An 18,441-nucleotide genomic window follows, 5' to 3' on the forward strand; every position below is an offset into this window, starting at 1 on the left:
GCAGCTTGTTGATTAGAATATTAATTACTATTTGTGTTAGGATTAGATCTATAAGCAGGAAAAAAAGAAGATAAATCATACCCTCATGAGTCTATATTTTTGGTTTAGGGCTTTGTAGTGGACTTTGAGGTATCGTTTGGTACATGGGACGGAACGGAACAGAGTGAGACAAGGCGTTCCGTCCCACATTTGGTGCGCCTAAAACGGGTGGAACGAGTTGTTCCACGGGACGGGTTTTGGGTGAATTTTCGTTCCACCTCACCCCCTGGAACAACTCATTCCACATCCGTGGAACACAAAATTATAACCTCTCCGTCTCCTTCTTCTTCCTCCTTATTTCCATCCGAGGGCATCTTTGCTCCCGCTCCGTTCCGTTCCGTCCTGTCCCGTCCCGTCCCGTCCCATTCCGTTCCGTCCTGTTCCATCTGCATACCAAACGATACCTGAAGGACTAGTGTAACTGGCTCAATAGTTTGACTATGTGTATATACGTAGTCTTGTAGTTTCCTTATGTTTTCTAGTTCTACTTGCTTATACATCAAAATATTTACCCCATCCATATACCAAGTGTTTTTTTCTTTTTTGGTTTTCTCATCATCAACTTATTATGAAGAGTATCGTCCTGCGGACAAGTTTCTTCAATCTGTGCAGCAGCACAGTAAAACATCAGTTTTTTTTTCTTTAACGGGTAACGGGTAGGGTCACATTACCTGTTAATATTATTGGGTCGATTTCAGATCGGATCATTTTACGCTTTTATTTTAATGGGTATTACACGACACGACCCGTTAAGATATTGGGTATGACACGAAAATGATACGAACACGGAAAACACGACACGAATGCCAGGTCTAGATTTGGCTACTCAAACGATCAAGATGAGTTAATTCTCAATTCATGATCAGTTCAGGAATTTATGCTTATGGTAAGATATTGTATTATTATAAATTATCTGTTTACTAGAGTTGATTGGCTACAACAACAACAACCAAAAAGATTTATACCGTGGGTTCAGCTGTATGAATTCTTGCGTCAAGTCTTCCATTAGCTCTAAGTACTCCATGCCTTTTTTGTAGAGTTTATTTCCAAGTCTTTCTAGGTCTTCGTCAACCACTTTACCTTGAGTCTGAGTCTCATAATTACATCTTTTAACCAGAATAACTGTGTGCCTTTGATTAATTAACTAAATAACTTTAATTAAAATTTTGCGAATATGATGATATGATACTTATAAAATAATTTATAATATAACAAATTTATCATGAATAGTGTGAGTGAGCCACAAAAAGAGAGGATCTCTCCACTCCACGGAAAGGAGGAGACCTCTCTCTACACAGAGGACTTTCCCGATCCTTCCATGGTGCGGGGCCCCACCTCTTCTCGTCCTTCTTTTTTTAACGCGGCCCTCGGAGTTTCCCGTCCGCCCTTCAACACTCTTTTTTCTCTTTGATAAAAATAAATTAGCATATAGGCACATATAGAGTGTGCGAGAAAAATTTTGTATTTTTGTTTTTCAAATAGAAGGAGAGATGGAGGGAGTGATAGAATACGTGAGAATGAGAATTTTTTATTTTATTTTAATAATTAGAGATATGTTAAGATTACATGTAGGTGATGCTTTAAAAAAAATAGCAAAATTTTGGTTGTGTGAAATTAAATTTATGCCCCATAATTCGTTCATCATACATTATGCTCTCAATTTTGATTAATTACTATTTATATTTAAATTTTAAATTTTAAATAATTTTAATCGTATAATGTACTATTAACGGATTCCTATAAAACAGGATCCTCCGGTTTCATGCTCATTCCTCCTGCTTTCCCGATTCTGTCATCGTGCGGTCTTTTTTCCAGTCCTCTTTGATCGACACCTAATTGGACGCTTTATTAATTTTTAAAAACAATAAACAGATTAATTATTTTAATTATGACGTGGCAAGATCAGTGTGGCGTGGACCCCATACGATCAGACCGATGAGTCCCAACCGTACGAATTTACCCGAGTCCAAAATGCGGGCGTGGCGCACTGACACGTGAGCGCACCGAAACCGAACCCGGACGCGTTCCCCGTAAAAAAAACGGATTGGATAACGGCGATAGGTCCGTACTTTGTTATTGCGGGGGATCGGTTCTAGTTGGTGGGGGTCTTCGGTCAAAAAAGAGAAAAAACGCAATATCATTTACGGGGACGAAGAACAAAGAGCGGTATCACAAAGTCGGTGTTTGGGAAAAACCCTAGACTCCCTCCCCCAATTCGATCAGGCAAAGTAGAATTTCATTTTTTGGGGGTTTTTTTTTTGTTTTGTTTTGTTTTTGGCATGCGATTGCTCAACTCAGGACTATCAGTTGAGAACTTGAGATGGTTTAATTTTAATTTTTTTGGAATTTTGATTAATTATTTGGTTTTTTTCTTTTTTAGGTGGATAGATCGGTCCCTGTGGAGGTTATGTGCTGGTTTGATGGTTGATTAAATTATTGGTCCGGAGGAGATTTTGTACTTTCTGGGCCTTAATTTTTGGCGGTGAAAATGGATTTGGTAGCTAGTTGCAAGGTATTTAGTTGATTTTTTTTTTCGATTTGATTTTTTTTTCTTGATGCTTATTGTTATATCTGCTGAAATTTGCTGGAAAAAGTAATTTTGTAGTCCAGTTTTTGCATATGGTAGAACATTAACCTCAGTAAGTTTGCTTTACTTTGCGAGTTCAGTCAATGGCGGGATCGTTTTACTTTAGTGAATTTAGTGAACTAGTATGCACCGTGCGGGCGGTGTTATTGAATGCATCAGCGGAAATAAGCTCATATAAGTAGCTTTAGGTGTGTGTCACTTAGTTTTTTCTGTTATCCAATTAGTAGATGATATAATGTAGTTGGGTTATCTCTCAAATGACAACTTTTTTTTTTTTGGTTAATTTTACATTTAGTGTTGTTCGTGTGACCTGCATAAGGTGTGAATAGATGAGATAAGAAAAATGAGTTTGGGTATTTTGAAGTAGAGAAATGCGAAGAAGCGAAGATATATGAATACAGTTGATCACGAGTAGTTCGCAAGTAATTGTTGGATGGTGGAGATTTACCTTCTAAGAAAGAGTTGTAAATCTAGTTACGCATTCGGTTGGAAGTTTTAATTTTCTTTTTCCTGTCCCATTTCTTTTCCCTTGAGGTTAAAGTATCCTTCACAGCGTTTAGTTCATTGAGACTGTTTTCATATTATATTCAACTTGTGAAATACATAATATGTAGACAGGTTTGCTTGTACTGTATACCTAACTTCATATATTACTGGTTCTGTCAGTTGAGAAAAGTAAAGAGATTGTGCTATATGTACCCACTTGTATTGGATACCCAAGTTTTTTTTTGGTGGGTTTAAAACATTGCATCTGTTATCATGGTTTATTTGTTAAAGAAGCTAGTGACTTGTTTCTTTCAGAATTCCAACGATAGTTCATAGCATAAACAAAATAAGAATTTGGAGAAAAGATTGCTTTAGCTACTTAATTACATTTTAGGAAGTCCAGACGTTGCTTACTATTATTTTGGTGTGCACACTGGTGGGATGCCACTTCTTGAAGCAGTGAATTTATTAGAACTTTTGTTTGTCATTGCAGGAAAAATTGGCATATTTTCGAATAAAAGAGCTCAAAGATGTTCTCACCCAATTAGGTCTTTCGAAGCAGGGGAAGAAGCAGGTGAGATGCTAGAAATACCACTCTCTGATGTGATGTTGGGTTCCTTACTGTATGTTGTGGATATTATCTACATACTCACCCCTTCATTCCTTTATATAGTGGATGTTATCTATGTACTCACCATTGCACTGCATTTTATGCTTATGTGGCGTACTTTTTTTGAGTTCACAGGAATTCATGTTGATGTGGGTTCCATTGTTCATGTCAATTCCTATAAAGTATGAGAGGTCCTATTATATTCTGCATATTTATTTAGGTGTAATTTATCAAGGTTGGATGATGTGTTATATAGAGTTCTCAATGACTACCAAGAGTTGCTTAGTTAATTTTCCCTCTTACTTTGCCCACCCCAGAAAAATGTGTAATATAAGCGAACCTAAGACCAAATATGACCTGTTCATTGCATAATAATTAGCTTACCCTTTACGATGGTATCTTGGGATGCCATTTTACAACGTTTTTGAGATGAATGTCGTAAGAGAAGACCGTTGTCTGATTTACCAATTTCTATTATACAGGATCTTGTTGACCGGATATTAGCGCTTCTTTCTGATGAACAAGGTAAATGGTTCTATACCAACTGCTTTTTCCTGGTTCAGATGATTTAATTGCTACGATAACAGTCTCTGTATGCTATCTGTTTTTATAAGTGTAGCTTATATGTTGGGGAGCCCAGTGCACGTATTTCATAGTTCCTTTTCTTCGTCCAGCCAGATAAGATATAAGAAGTAGTTGTTTCTTAATTGGGTTCTATAATAAAAGCATAGGAAATGAGAACTGATTGTGTCATAAGTTATTGATGTAGTTCATATGACATTTGATGTTAATGAGCATGCTGCATCTTTTTAGCATTCATTATGCTTTCGCGCTGAAGAATTCGAAGTGGCTTTCATCCGCAGTTTGTCTTCTATTTGGCTGACCTAGAAACGTTCAGGATCATGTATCTGGTGTCTTAGAATCTTAGATTTAGGAAAGCAGCTGTTTTTTTCTCTTAAAGAGCATTCTCTGGTTAAGAAAACCATTGAAGACATTTTAGTTTTAAATCTTGTAAAACTAAAATTTGATGTTATCCACAGTTTTTTTAATCATTCAGCTTTCGGTTAAAGGGTTGTCATCCAATCATTCAAAATTTGAGACATACTCATGATAGAGAATCAAGTCATTCTAAATCTGAATAGTTTTTTAATTTCCAAAATTTTCGAACCTAGTTATTGTTTCCTTTTTCCTGTGCGCTGAACTTTGCTTCTCGACCTCTCTATGGTTTTAGGGTTTTTAGCGCTTATGCTAGAAACACTAATTTTTACTAAAAACTCAAGTGCTTCTTGGAAATGCTTCCTACAGAAGAAACACAACGGAAAAGCACTAAAAATAATTTTATTGCACAGAAGCACTTCTAGTTATTTCTGCTAACTACTGCTGAAAGTGCTTTTAGCTATTCCAAAAGCAGTGCCAAACAGGCCTTCAGCTTCTATGCTCCAAACCATTTTTCTAATGATTGTGTTTTCATTATATTTTATCTGGTCTGGTTCTTTTGGAAACACTTTTTTTATTGTAGTTTATGACACCACAATATGTCTGCATTATTTTGAGGTTTTGGTTGTGCTCCATTTTTCTGCGTTTCCATTTCTTTGCTTTGATCATTAAAATATTTTACTCTGTTTATTTCGATTTATCTACAGTTTCTAAAATGTGGGCAAGGAAGAATGCAGTTGGAAAGGAACAGGTGGCGGAACTTGTAGATGACATCTATAGGTTTGTCCTCATATATGCTAATATGCCACATATTTGTTGCATTATTTTATTGAAGGGTTGGAGTTGTCTTTGCCTTCTTTTTTTAACTTTGTAAAACTGACTTACTCCTTGTAAAATATACTGAATATATAGCTGAAGTCCTCAGATGTGCTTTATATATAGTTCTCTATTTGTTCAGACTACATATTTTACTATGCTATTTCGACTGAATTGTATTTGTTTTCTGTTTTCTCTAGGAAAATGCAGATTTCTGGTGCCCCTGATTTAGCATCAAAGGGACAATGCATCTCTGATAGTAGTAATGTGAAAATAAAAGGCGAAATTGAGGATCCCTACCAGTCAGATATAAAGGTTCGCTGTCTCTGCGGGAATTCATTAGAGACAGAGTCAATGATTAAGGTAGTCTCCAATTTTTTGTATTTTCTTCCTCGTTCCCTTGGATTGTAGCACATTTGATTAATCACGAGTCTTTTACTTGTCCTATCCTTTTTTCATTTGATTATACATGAAACATTTCTTATATGAACACCTTTACTGCACTTTCTTATGGTTTTTGCAATTTCTCATCCCTTCAATGGCAGTGTGAAGATCCAAGATGCCAAGTGTGGCAACACATGGGTTGTGTTTTAGTTCCAGAGAAACCTATGGAAGGCAATCCACCAGTTCCTGAGTTATTTTATTGTGAACTTTGTCGACTAAGTCGGGCTGATCCGTATGTGGCACCAGTATTTTCTTGTTATAAAAAACTGATTATAGCTTGTTATTTTTTGTCTGTCTTATTTTGAATTACACATGTAACCATTCGCCAAGCCATCTGTTTTCCTTCATTGTTTTTGCATTTGTGGGGACATTGGGTGGTTTGTTTAACTCATACTTGCTAGTCCTTTCTCCCAACTTCTTTCCCATTTTAAAATTGGGCTAAATCTTTCATATGGTGATGTTAACATGATGAAAGTGATTTTTATTTTGTATTTATGACCCTTATAACCTGCTCTACTCAGTTTATGTACCATTTGAACAATTCAATATTTTATAGAAGTGCTGAAGTTTTGCTCAAACAAAAAACTAGGTCTCACTTTGGCCCATAGTATTTTTCGTTGTGATTGCTTGAATTTTTTAGTATCACTTGAACAATAAACTAGCTAGAATGGCAACGTGTACATTGAATTGAATTGAGGGGGTGGTAGGATTATCATGTGGTATGATTTAGTGGACTGCATGACTTTAATTGGAGATAAGTAGCCAAAGGGATTCATCTTGGTCCCAACACAATCATTATGCTGATGGCCTGGCTTTTTCCATTATATTGTGTTTTTTTTCTTTTTTTTTTTTTTAAATTTGTATTTGTTGTATCTTGACATTCTTTAAAATATACCTATTTTAACTAGTAGCTTCAGTATGGTGGTACAAACTCAGTAACTAGGATTTATGGCTATGTGATGGTTTCTACTTATATCAGGTTATGGTATTTTGGTTTGAGTGAATACTTTCACTTTATTTGTTTTATGTAACTATTGCCTCACTTAGCTTATGTTTTATTTTAACATTGCAAATACTTTGCCCCCTTTTATGCTATCTTTTTTTTTTATGCTACTTTGGCTTAATTGTTTGTCTATTTTATTCAGGTTCTGGGTAACTATTCAACATCCTTTACAGCCCGTTAAGTTGAATGTTACAAATATTCCAACTGATGGGTGAGCGGATCATGTTTCATTTTTTATAGTTATTTCTCTTGAATGTACTATGTGCACATGCACTGAGTAATAAGATTCTAATTCCAACAGTTCAGTTCGTTCTGAAGATGACATTACATTATGTATGATATCTAACCATCATAAATATTTAAAAAACTAGCCTTGGGGCGTGCCTAGGCACCCTTGGAGGCGGGGCTGCTGGGTTTTCGCCTCTGTTTTGTGAGGGTAGGCGTAAGGCGGCGTCGGGGTGCGCCCAGGCTTTCAGTTGGGCCTTATTTTCCTTCCAATTCCAGGTCTATTTCTGCCGTTCCTCTCTTTCTGCCATTCCTCTGTGTGCCGTTCTAGTTTCAAGGAAGAAGAAAGAGAGAGTTTCTCTCTCCAAATCCTAGTGGCAAAGTCTAACTCTTAACTCTTTTTTATTTTTTTGTTCTTTATTAATTATTGCCCATTCAGATTCTGCCACCTAGCATTTTGATTGGCCAAGATTTATTTCTCTTGAAATTTCCTATAACTACTCCACTCAGCCATTATTTCCTTTAAATTCCCTACAATAATTGCTCCACTCAATCTTTATTTCATTTTAAGTTCCCTATAATAGCTCCACTTAGCCTTTATTTCCTTTTGAATTGCCTATAATTGCGACATTCTGCCTTTATTTCCTTTCAAACTCCCTATAATTGTGGCCACTCAGCCTTATTTCTCTTGAAGTTCACTATAATTGCTTAGAATAAAATATATAATTACAACATTTTAAGACTATATGACATAATTTCCAATTACAACTGCCTTAGTAATGAAGAAGATATTATCTTTGGCTTAGTTATAATTATATTTGTTTTACGAAGGTTTATGCTATATATGTATAATTATATATGCAATATATATTAAGTTATTTAGGTCCCGTGAGGCTTCGCCTCACACCTCACTCCTATGCGGGGCTATCCATGGAACGCCTCGCCTACGCCTCCGCGTTTTAATACATTGAATATGATACATAATCATGTGTGCGATGTCATTTAACTCATAAAACCATTAATGAACCTGTATACTCAGAAGAGTAAACGTCTTGTGGCCTGAAAGTACTTATTTTCCATTGATTTACTATGAAGACTTTGAAGTTTGCTTTAACAGGTAGAAGTAACCTTATGAAGTGACAAGTATCTATGTACACTCACATATAGACAAGCAGATCCCTTGTGAAAATATTTGCACATTATCTATGTTTTTAATGCTTTACTTTACATCTAATCTTGTTCCCCATCCCCCCGCAAATTGTCCAGTTCGAATCCAGTGCAAAGTGTGGAAAAAACATTTCAACTCACAAGGGCAGACAAGGACTTGCTGTCTAAACAAGAATATGATGTTCAGGTTGGTTAGTGTATTGACTGATGATTGGTGAATCATTGGGTTTATATTAGTACTAAATTCACTGATTGGTGATTTGACATCATAATGCAGGTTTGGTGTATGCTTCTAAATGACAAAGTTGCATTCAGGATGCAATGGCCGCAACATGCAGATCTACAGGTCAATGGTATGGTTGTTCTGAATTTTTTATTTGGTCTTTAAAGATGCTGCTTTGGAATGGTTTTTTCAGTGTATCCACTTGAATGTGCTCTGTTTATTATTGGAGATTGTTCTGGATAATGTGCAGGTATGCCTGTTCGTGCAATCTTTAGACCTGGCTCCCAACTTCTTGGTGCTAATGGTCGTGATGATGGTCCAATTGTGAGTTTTTCTCTTATGAAATTATTAGCTTTTAGTTGTCAGTGTTCATTTCATGTGCTGGATCCGTTCTTTCAATTTTAGATGAGATTACTTGCATTGTGACTGTAGGGCTTTTCTGATTGCTCTGTAAATCAAAACACTTAATAAGTTGTTTGTGTTAGTATCTTAGTGTACTTCATGTTGTTTTGTCAGATCACACCATACACGAAAGACGGATTTAATAAGATTTCCTTAACAGGATGCGATGCCCGTATTTTCTGCTTAGGGGTTCGTATTGCGAAGAGACGCACTGTGCAACAGGTAATTATGATTTTTTATTTATTTCTTTTGTTCCTTTGGGTGGTTGAGCAGCTTCTTCAGCATATGTTTGTAAAACTGGTAATCAGAGAAAGAAACTTGTGGAAGAAGATTGTTGGCTAGGGAGATGTTAAATCCATAACGTCAAATTTATGCTGCTGTCGAATTGCCGACAATCTTTTTATAAAAAGCACAAAAAATATCTTCTTGATTGAATGTCCTGAAGCAGGAATTTATACATGGCTAACTTTTTGAGCTCAATCTCATAATTTACTGGACTATTGTTCTTGTAGATTTGATCGTTTTTATATTTCTTCCAGTACTTGTTGATGTTTAAGTATAAATTTGTATGGTATCTGTTATTGGTTTTCCATGGCATTTATTATATTAGTGTGGTCTTTTAAAATTTTTCTTTTTCTAGATTCTCAATCTGATTCCCAAGGAGTCTGATGGTGAGCGTTTTGAAGATGCGCTTGCTCGTGTGTGTCGTGTTGTTGGTGGTGGGACTGCAATGGATAATGATGACAGTGACAGTGATTTGGAAGTTGTTGCAGATTCTTTTACTGTCAATCTACGTTGTCCGGTAAGTTGTCTTTCCAACTTACCTTTTGTGCGATGAAATGCTCTCTTCTATGTAGGAGTTTAATTACAGTCAGGATATGACTCAATGTCTGATAATACTTTGATGAATTTTATTTTTTGTATATGAGCTCAAGACGCTGTATGCAATTAATATCTCAACTCTTGGGGTATGAAGAATGCTTATTTTGCCAAGCATATGAATAACCAAGGGACTCTTCTAACTTCTTCAGATTCTTATAATTTTGATATCAGGAGTACGTCTTTATGTTGTGTGTTACGCTAATTGTTTTAAGTAATTTCCAAGTTCTGATGTGTCTAGGGTTGTGACAAAGAAAAGCACCCTACTAGTGATGGGACAATCTTTTATTTGCCTGAACATGCTGACACTAATTGTTCTAACTCACATATCTTCTTTATGGTGCAATTATATTTTCTTTGATATATTAGGAATTTGTGTTGAATTATTTTTCTGTAGTACATAAAGAAATTGTCAGGAGACGAGTTTTCTTATGTCAACTAACATCTTTCATGCCTTGATTTCTGAAATTGGTATTTTTCTGCTTATATTTTATAGATGAGTGGTTCAAGAATGAAGGTTGCTGGGAGATTCAAGCCCTGCCCTCACATTGGCTGTTTTGATCTTGATGTTTTTGTGGAAATGAATCAACGTTCAAGGAAGGCAAGCTTCTATGCAAATTGCAAAGTGAACGATGCAGTTTGTTTGTCCTTGTTTTTTATTCTGTTTGTTTAGCATGCTTTGGTTTGTGATTGCAGTGGCAATGCCCTATTTGTCTTAAGAACTATGCGCTGGAGAATGTCATTATTGACCCTTATTTCAACCGTATCACTTCAAAGGTAATGCCTTTTTATGCACTACTTAATATTTTGGTTCTAAAGTATCACCTAATTGATCCATCCTTTGTTTTTTTTTTGTTTTATATTTTTGTTTCGTGGGGTTGTAACAGATGAGTTATTGTGGAGAGGATGTAGCAGAGATTGAGGTGAAGCCTGATGGTTCTTGGCGAGTTAAGACTAAAAGTGAAAGTGATCGTAGGGAGCTTGGGGAACTTGGACGGTGGCACCTTCCTGATAGCACACTTAGTGTCCCAACAGGAGGAGAAAGTATCCCAAAGACAGAAGTGTTGAAGCAGGTCAAACTGGAAGGTGTTTCAGAAGGTCGTACTGGATTGAAACTTGGAATCAGGAAGAATCACAACGGCTTTTGGGAAGTCAGCAAACCTGAAGATGTGAACACTTATTCTGGTAATAGATTACAAGAGCAGTTTGCAGACCACCAGCTAAAAGTTATCCCAATGAGCAGCAGTGCCACTGGAAGTGGTAGGGATGGTGAAGATGCGAGTGTAAATCAGGATGGTGGTGGGAACTTTGATTTCTCTACTAACAATGGGATTGAGATGGATTCTTTTTCTCTGAATGCGTATGGATTTTCGGGACAAAATCCTTCTGCACCAGTCGGAGACGCAGAAGTTGTTTTACTTAGTGATTCTGATGACGATATAATGCCCTCTGGAACCATATATAGGAATGACAGAACTGATGCTTCTGAGATTAGTTTTCCTGTGGCGCCTTCTGGAATTGCTGATTCATTTGGTGGCGATCCCACGCTTGGAACTGGTGGGAACTCATGCATGGGTCTTTTTGGCAATGATGATGATGAGTTTATTCCACTCTGGCCATCATTACCTCCCGGAACTCAATCTGGCCCCGGTTTCCAGTTATTTACTTCTGAGGCAGATGTACCGGATACCCTAGGTGGTCTGCAGCATGGTTCCATCCATTGTTCCACATCTATGAATGGATACACTCTGGCTCCAGAAACTACCATGGGATCTGCTACCCTATTACCTGATTCGTTTGTTGCACGTTCAGATGTTGACATGAACGGTGGCTTAGTTGATTATCCAATGGCATTTCCTGGTGATGACCCTTCTCTTCAAATTTTTCTTCCCACAAGACCATCAGATGCATCAGTTCATTCTGATTTGAGAGATCAGGCTGATATGTCAAATGGTGTCCACACTGATGATTGGATATCTCTTAGGCTTGGGGGCGACGCCAGTGGCATCAATGGCACATCTGCAACTCCTAATGGTTTGAATTCTACTAGAGTGCAAATGCCATCCAGAGAAGGTGCCATGGATTCTTTGGCTGACACAGGTTCGTCCTCTTCTGACAGATTTGCTGCAAATGACTTTTAGATTGGTTCATGATTAGCATCAGAGGTAGCTCGATTATATGGGTATGCAAATATTTTAAACATGGACACAGCATCCCTGTTTTCATTGTGGGGTTTTGTTTGAGTGCTGATTTATTTTATTGGTGAATATAACTGGTACTCTGGACTTGTTTTCTGGATGTGAAACAAAGTTTGTGGTGGGAGGGAGGAAGTGGAATATCTTTATTTCTTTCTTCTTTTATTGTCTTAGGAGCCAGTTGTAGCACATTCATTATATATAGTTTAGGCAGGTGCTACTTCCACATTATGTTGCTTCTTGAATGAGGTTATTGACTTTCAACTATTTCTCAAGTCTTAAAAGAAAAGCTATAATATTTGTTCAGGATAATTCTACTCTTCACAAAAGTTGAATGTAAACTTTTGACTGTATATGGCATTTGCTTCCATTTATCTTTTTGCCCCTGCGTAACTAGCCTTCTAGGATGTGTAATTAGCACCAGTAATGTTCTTTGAGATAATGTTTAATTACAAGCCTTGTTTTGAACTTTCGAATACTCTTTTATCGGCAAAATTAGTTTCGTATGTTTTTTTCTTCGACAACTATGGATGCCCAAATTCTAAAAAGCAGAAACTCGATTACAAAGGAAACTAATTGGGTTGTTTTATTAATAAACAATGATAAAAGATTACAAGTACCTGAAAATATATCCAAGCTATTTGTTATGTATTTTCTTGATTTAGTTGAATTGGGTGGCCTGGCTGAAATTGTTTTATACTGTCTGAGTTTTGTTTAATGAAGTTTTACTACTCCAAATTTCTATGCTGGTACTTGAACGTTTTTATCTGAGGCTAAGAGGTCTAACTTATTCTACTGGTTAAAAGTTTGACTGACTTTCTTCCTTTGTATACTTCATTCATGTAATCTGATGTGTACAAGCTGATATCAATCCAGTGAAATAGTATCAACATCTTAGTCTTGTCGTTAAGCACATCACATGCAGATTTTATTTTCTGTCTGTACTCTGCTTTTTTAGATTTTGGTGGTTCTTTCAAATTGATCTTGGTTTTTGCTTGTGTTCGTGTTAAAAACCAGAAGGAACTAAAATATAACAGATTTTAAACATGCTTAAGTGAGTGCCATCTCAGGTTCTAAAAATCTCCTTTCTGTCAATAAGCTTCACTGATATAAGTGAGTGCTGTCTCGGAAGATGCATAAACGAGTTTGAGTAATGAAGTGAGTGCTATTGAGCTTCTTGAAGCTCAACCTCGTGTGGAATCACATGTTCAAGTTCAAGAACTCCATGGAAGTAAAATCTGCAATTCAAATAGGACCTATTTTTCCCAAGCTTGTCGCTTACTCTCTGTCCAAGTGCATCTTTCGCTCTATAGCTTATTTGAAAAGTCTGAAGTTCTTATGTTCACTAAGGCTGCAGACTCTGTGATACAATCACATCAGACACAATCACATCTAATTTTCTTCTTACGTCTTTGTTTATGAGGAAAACTAATGAAAAGGGCTTGAAAACTTTGAGTTTTAACGATAAGGACAAAATAAAGGGTAAAGTGAATAGTACAGGATTGAATTTTTAGTGTAAAAATGTGGTTTTTTGTTAAAGTGAACTGTACCATGGGCTTTTCGTTAAAACTCCCTTGTTTACGTTGTCAGAGTTCGTAATTAGTGGTTAAGAGAGAACTAAAGGGATGCCTGTGTGTACAGTCAACTTGTATCTGGTGTCTTCGTCTGTAAATATTGATTTCTTTCTCTTAGGAAACCCACAAAGAGAGTTGAAAAGTCGATAACTTAATTAAAGTGACTGGGTATAGCAATATAGGGGGTATGGAAATCGTCCCACCCATTGTACTGTTGTCATTCCTATATTTGGCATTCTTTGCAGTTTAATCAAAGATTATTAGGCTCACTGTTGTTCCCTTTGCAGCTTCTTTGCTTCTCGGTATGAATGATGGTAGCAGATCTGACAGAAGTAGGCAAAGATCCAATAGTCCTTTCTCATTTCCTCGCCAAAAACGTTCTGTGAGATCGCGATTGTATCTTTCTATTGACTCGGACTCTGAATAGTGGAACTGGAACTTGTATTGAGAACTACCTTTTTGGATTTTTTGTCTTATTATCTCCCTGGGATTCAAAGCGTATCCTGGAGTAATCTTATGATTGAGACAGAGAATCTAGTTTTGGGTTTCTAGTTGGAAGAATGCTGACAGACATTTGGTTCCTGGCAAGAGATGAAGTTTTTGGTGTGGCACAAGGCATCCGAGGTAGAACAAAGCGATACAAGTATACAGGGCATCCAAGTACACTGCATTGTCGCAAAACTTGCGCTGGCACCTGCAGAAATTTCCCTTTGGTTTGCGAGGTTTATTCCTTTTTTTTCATATTCTGTTATCCTGCTTATGCATCAGTAGAAGTGCTTCGGATGCCTGTTTAACTGACAGGATTGTTCGAGTTCCTCTTGGAAATTATCTGCAGGTTCGGTGCTGGTGTTGTACAGGAGATTGTGATTAGAATCCGGAAAACTGGGATGTAGTGGGGGAAACCTTACGAAACAAGTTAAAAGAAAATAGATGCTTCGTCGTCTCGGTTTTATAGTGAGAAGCAATAGCCTGTAAATATTCACTCAGTTTCCACTCGTTTATTTATAGGCATTTTTTGAAAATAATCGATATATTTCTGGTTGGTCAGGGTTTTAATGACTCTTTATTTTGGGGGTGTACATTTCTGTTGGGGCACGATATTTGTGTTAAGTACAGGGGGAAATGCACTTATCCGTTGCTCCGAAGGCCGACGAATAAGGCGTGATTGATGAGATCCTGTGAGGCAACAAAGAAATTATAGGGGAAGTCATATGTTCATTGTATTTGGAATGCAATTTGAGTTTTACGATCGATTATTCCAACTTCCATGTATGGTTGAAATTCTTGTAATTTCTGAATCCGGAGTCCCAACCGTGGAAATTGTTTCAGCCAGTTTAATGCAATTTATCATCGCATATGATGTCCCCGCCATTGGATGGTGCCAGCTAGTACTACAGTCTAGTAGTATTGCTCTTTCTAAGTAAGTAGTTGTTACCAATTTTAACCGTTTGAGTCCGTTTTCGACACAATGGTATTTGTGGCAAGGAAGAGCCAGCAATAAATTGATACCAAACTTGCCATTCATATCTAAAAATTATCGACAAACAGGTCGGAAAAATGCCATTCTCTTCCAATCAAAACCAAGGCGGACAGCAGCAATCTTAAGAAGTCAGGTCTATCCAAGTACAAATACCCCTCTAAGAAGTTAGCAGTAACAAATCTCTCCAACTGGAATTAAGGCGAAAAATCAGAAAAATTCCTCTGTTTCTTAAAACTATCGATATGTCAATAATTCTTGAAACTCAGATTCATGGTACTGTAAACACTACTGTTTTTTCTCTTGCAACGTTTGATGAAAGGATCGCGGACTCCCCAAAGCCACCACGGTAGATGCTTGCTGTGAACAACTAGCACCCGTGACAGTAGCCAGGTCATACGTTCGGGTACCACGGAGAGAAGTGCGAGACCGGCGCATATGTGGAGGCAGCATCGTATTAAAATCCACTGTACTTCATCCTTCATTTATATTTGGAATCCTGGAACGCCTAGTGCTCTCACAACCTGGGCAGTTATGCAAGCTTTCATGAATGTATATGTCGCATTCAAGGCAGAAGTGCTGTTTGCATTTTGGGCAAGCGACCCGAAGGCCAGGCTTGTTTCCTGTGTCAGATACAGTGAAAACAAATGTAAGATAGGGAGGCGATCTCACCTGTTACACAGGCCTGGTACAGAAACTGAAAACAAAGGCAAGATTTACATATGACATCAAGGAATAACTTGGATATACGTTTAAGAGGCAAGGTTTTGCCTGTGATTTTAAAAGTAATGTTTCCAGGTTCATCTTTTCACTTGTAATTCTCTCTCTTTCCTTTTCTATTACCGAATCTCTTTGGCGGGATAAGAAAAGGCCTTTTATTCTCTTATTCTCCCTTTAAGTATCTTATTATTCCTACAGTCACAAGCAGCTTCATGCTGCTGCTTCTAAGGGAGCATCTGCTAACACGTTGCAATAAAACAACCAAAACACTACGGTCCCCAGCTTCCTTATCAGACTTGCGTAACTTCTGTCAGACAATAAGGCCGATGTTTAATAGAATTGAACCATGTAATTCACATCAAGAATATTGCCTGGTCTGTAGATATCTTCCCCGAAAGAGAATACATTGAAGCTAAATCCGTCCAATCTAATTACAGCTATAGCTAAGCTTTTAGATTGTGAACTTAGTATTTCATTCATACGGTTGTTTTGGAGATCATGTTGTCTTTGGTTAGTGGATTCTTTTCGTCTCTTCATATGCACTTGTTTCAATAATGACAGCAAAACAATCATAAAAGACACGACTAACCTACATCTACAACATTTCACAAGAAAACAAAAATATACTGCAGTGCAGTGCTATCAAATTTATTCCAAAAGCTCCAAAGTATCTATTTATGTACATACATACTTACCGGGACCGAGAAGGTTTTGTTGGCAGCCGAAACAAGCTCTAGGGAACTTGTTTTGTTGATCAATTAGTAGTGAAAGAGAGACCTCGTCAAAAGGTACAATGGGAAAGAGATGATGATAAGACCTTGCTAAATGAGGGGAAGAAATGAGTGTCAGCCCACAAATGCGACATTCTGTAGGTAGCTCACAAACGCGAGCCTTGCACCTAGGACAAGTGTATCCAGCTCCTACCTTTGCCTCCTTGTGACATGAACAAATGGCCACAGAGCCCTCTGCTGCTCTTTGTGGGAAGCCCATCTTTATCAAGTTAGCAATTGCAAATTCTGCTATTGCTGGAGGTGGAGGTGCATGTTCCAATATCAACTCTTTTAAGTGTGCCTACACAAGAAGAAACATATCAGAACCAATGTTATAAAAACGAATTTTGTAGGTCAATTCCAATAATAACCGTCGATGAAAATCTTAAATCTTTTACGTGCAAAACAAAAGATCACTCGGCAGTTTCTACGACAACTTTAACTCTGTTGATTATTTTTGGTTATTCATTCTCATGTAGTTTGACATTGTAGGGTTTACTTAGATGAACTCACCTCATCCAATGCAATATAGTACAAGCCACCGGTTTCTTGGCACAGATGTTTGCATATGAAAATTTCTGCTGAAAGACCGATAACCGAGCACCTAATTTTGGATTTCTTACACTTCTGGATAGTTTCCATTATATCTCCAGGATCACAGGTACTGAGAGCTGAATATAAGATCAATACTTCTCTATGACCATATGATGGAATCTGATTAAGATACCCATGTACAAGATCCAATGCGTTCTGTAGGGACGAGTCACCAGAGCATTCCAGTTTACCCATCAAAGCTTTAACATGAGACTCGGGACTGCCACCAAGATCCGTTAAGCAATGAGCAACACCATCTTTTACAGTCACCAGGCCAACTTGACTAAGCGGATTCTGGTAGAAAAACTCTCTTATGAAAGCCTCAACATGTTTCGCAATGACCCCCATTCGGCTTGGTCGAAAATCCATTTCTGCAGCTGCCTTCAGACATCAAACGAAACCAGATGTAACAATTTTTCATCACATATAAAGTAAATACATTGCACAAGAACTGTCACAGAAAACTTCTGCATCCATGTATCTTAATACACCATTTTCGTTATTGACTGAGGATTATATAAACGATATCATTGGCTGCCCAAGCTAAGTTCATCAATCCGAAAAATGGCAGTACAAAAATATAGTCATTTCACTTGAAATCAATTAAAGCTCCAAACTTTACCAAACAAAGGTTTCAGAAAAACAAATTCCTGCAGATCAAACCACAAAAATAGTATAAATAAGCTAACATCTCTCTCTCTCTCTCTGAGATGGCAGACCTAGCAAAATTGAATAAAATTTCCTAAGGGCAACAAGCAAACAGGAATCAGATACCTTAGAGAGGTCGATAACAATGAAAAGATAACGAATGAGACCCTTTTGGATTCGGGCAGTGGAGGCGGCGCGAAGGCGGCGGCGGTATTGGGCATGTTTGAGGGACTGGTTATCAATGGGCTGGAGAAGCCCGGACTCGTCCTCTTGCAGAGACTCCCACGACCTCTCGTCGGCGTAAGCTCGCTCCCAGGCAGCGAGGCCACCATTGTTTGCGTCGTCGTCGTCTTCGTCTTCCTCAGCTTCTCCGTTTAGGCGTCTTTGTTCGCCGTTGTTCATGGTTCGATTGACCTTGATTTGCTGTGGCTGTTGGAGTGATGAGACCCACAGCACGGAGACGCAGAGACGCCCACCGGTTCATAATTATGTACCCAAATTGCTGGGCATTTTTGTCTTTTTCTTTAAGATTATCAAATAATTTTAAAATGACGGAAATTTTTACAAATTTATAAATTTTCTTGTTTAACTAACCTAACAAATAATAAATTTGAATATGAAATTTGTTATTTTTAAACTCTTATTC

The 18,441-nt window shown here is 37.5% G+C and overlaps 2 protein-coding genes across 4 annotated transcripts; one reads left to right on the top strand and one right to left on the bottom strand.

The window, feature by feature from the left end:
* The first annotated feature begins 2,097 nt into the window (after window positions 1-2,097).
* Window positions 2,098-14,611, top strand: LOC137716169 (E3 SUMO-protein ligase SIZ1-like). Of its 3 annotated transcripts, none has more exons than XM_068455575.1 (17): window positions 2,098-2,267; window positions 2,428-2,551; window positions 3,606-3,686; window positions 4,205-4,247; window positions 5,366-5,438; window positions 5,675-5,837; window positions 6,020-6,150; window positions 7,064-7,132; window positions 8,413-8,500; window positions 8,591-8,666; window positions 8,787-8,860; window positions 9,053-9,160; window positions 9,579-9,740; window positions 10,314-10,418; window positions 10,514-10,594; window positions 10,705-11,917; window positions 13,874-14,611. In XM_068455575.1, exons 2-17 carry the CDS (start codon window positions 2,528-2,530, stop codon window positions 14,011-14,013), a joined length of 2,631 nt encoding a protein of 876 aa, XP_068311676.1. In that variant the 5' UTR covers window positions 2,098-2,267; window positions 2,428-2,527; the 3' UTR covers window positions 14,014-14,611. The 3 variants fall into 3 exon arrangements, with proteins under 3 accessions (XP_068311676.1, XP_068311675.1, XP_068311677.1); XM_068455574.1 differs by having other exon boundaries at window positions 2,098-2,262; window positions 2,420-2,551; XM_068455576.1 differs by having other exon boundaries at window positions 2,098-2,262.
* Window positions 14,612-15,135: 524 nt separating this feature from the next.
* LOC137716170 (general transcription factor IIH subunit 2) lies at window positions 15,136-18,302 on the bottom strand. Its single transcript, XM_068455577.1, has 4 exons — window positions 17,922-18,302; window positions 17,067-17,528; window positions 16,479-16,854; window positions 15,136-15,686 (listed from the first exon to the last, which is right to left on the bottom strand). The coding sequence occupies exons 1-4, from the start codon at window positions 18,195-18,197 to the stop codon at window positions 15,538-15,540; spliced, it is 1,263 nt and encodes a 420-aa protein (XP_068311678.1). The 5' UTR covers window positions 18,198-18,302; the 3' UTR covers window positions 15,136-15,537.
* Window positions 18,303-18,441: the final 139 nt, after the last annotated feature.

Source organism: Pyrus communis, chromosome 14 (genome assembly GCF_963583255.1).
Source record: "Pyrus communis chromosome 14, drPyrComm1.1, whole genome shotgun sequence".
Classification (NCBI taxonomy): Eukaryota; Viridiplantae; Streptophyta; class Magnoliopsida; order Rosales; family Rosaceae; genus Pyrus; species Pyrus communis.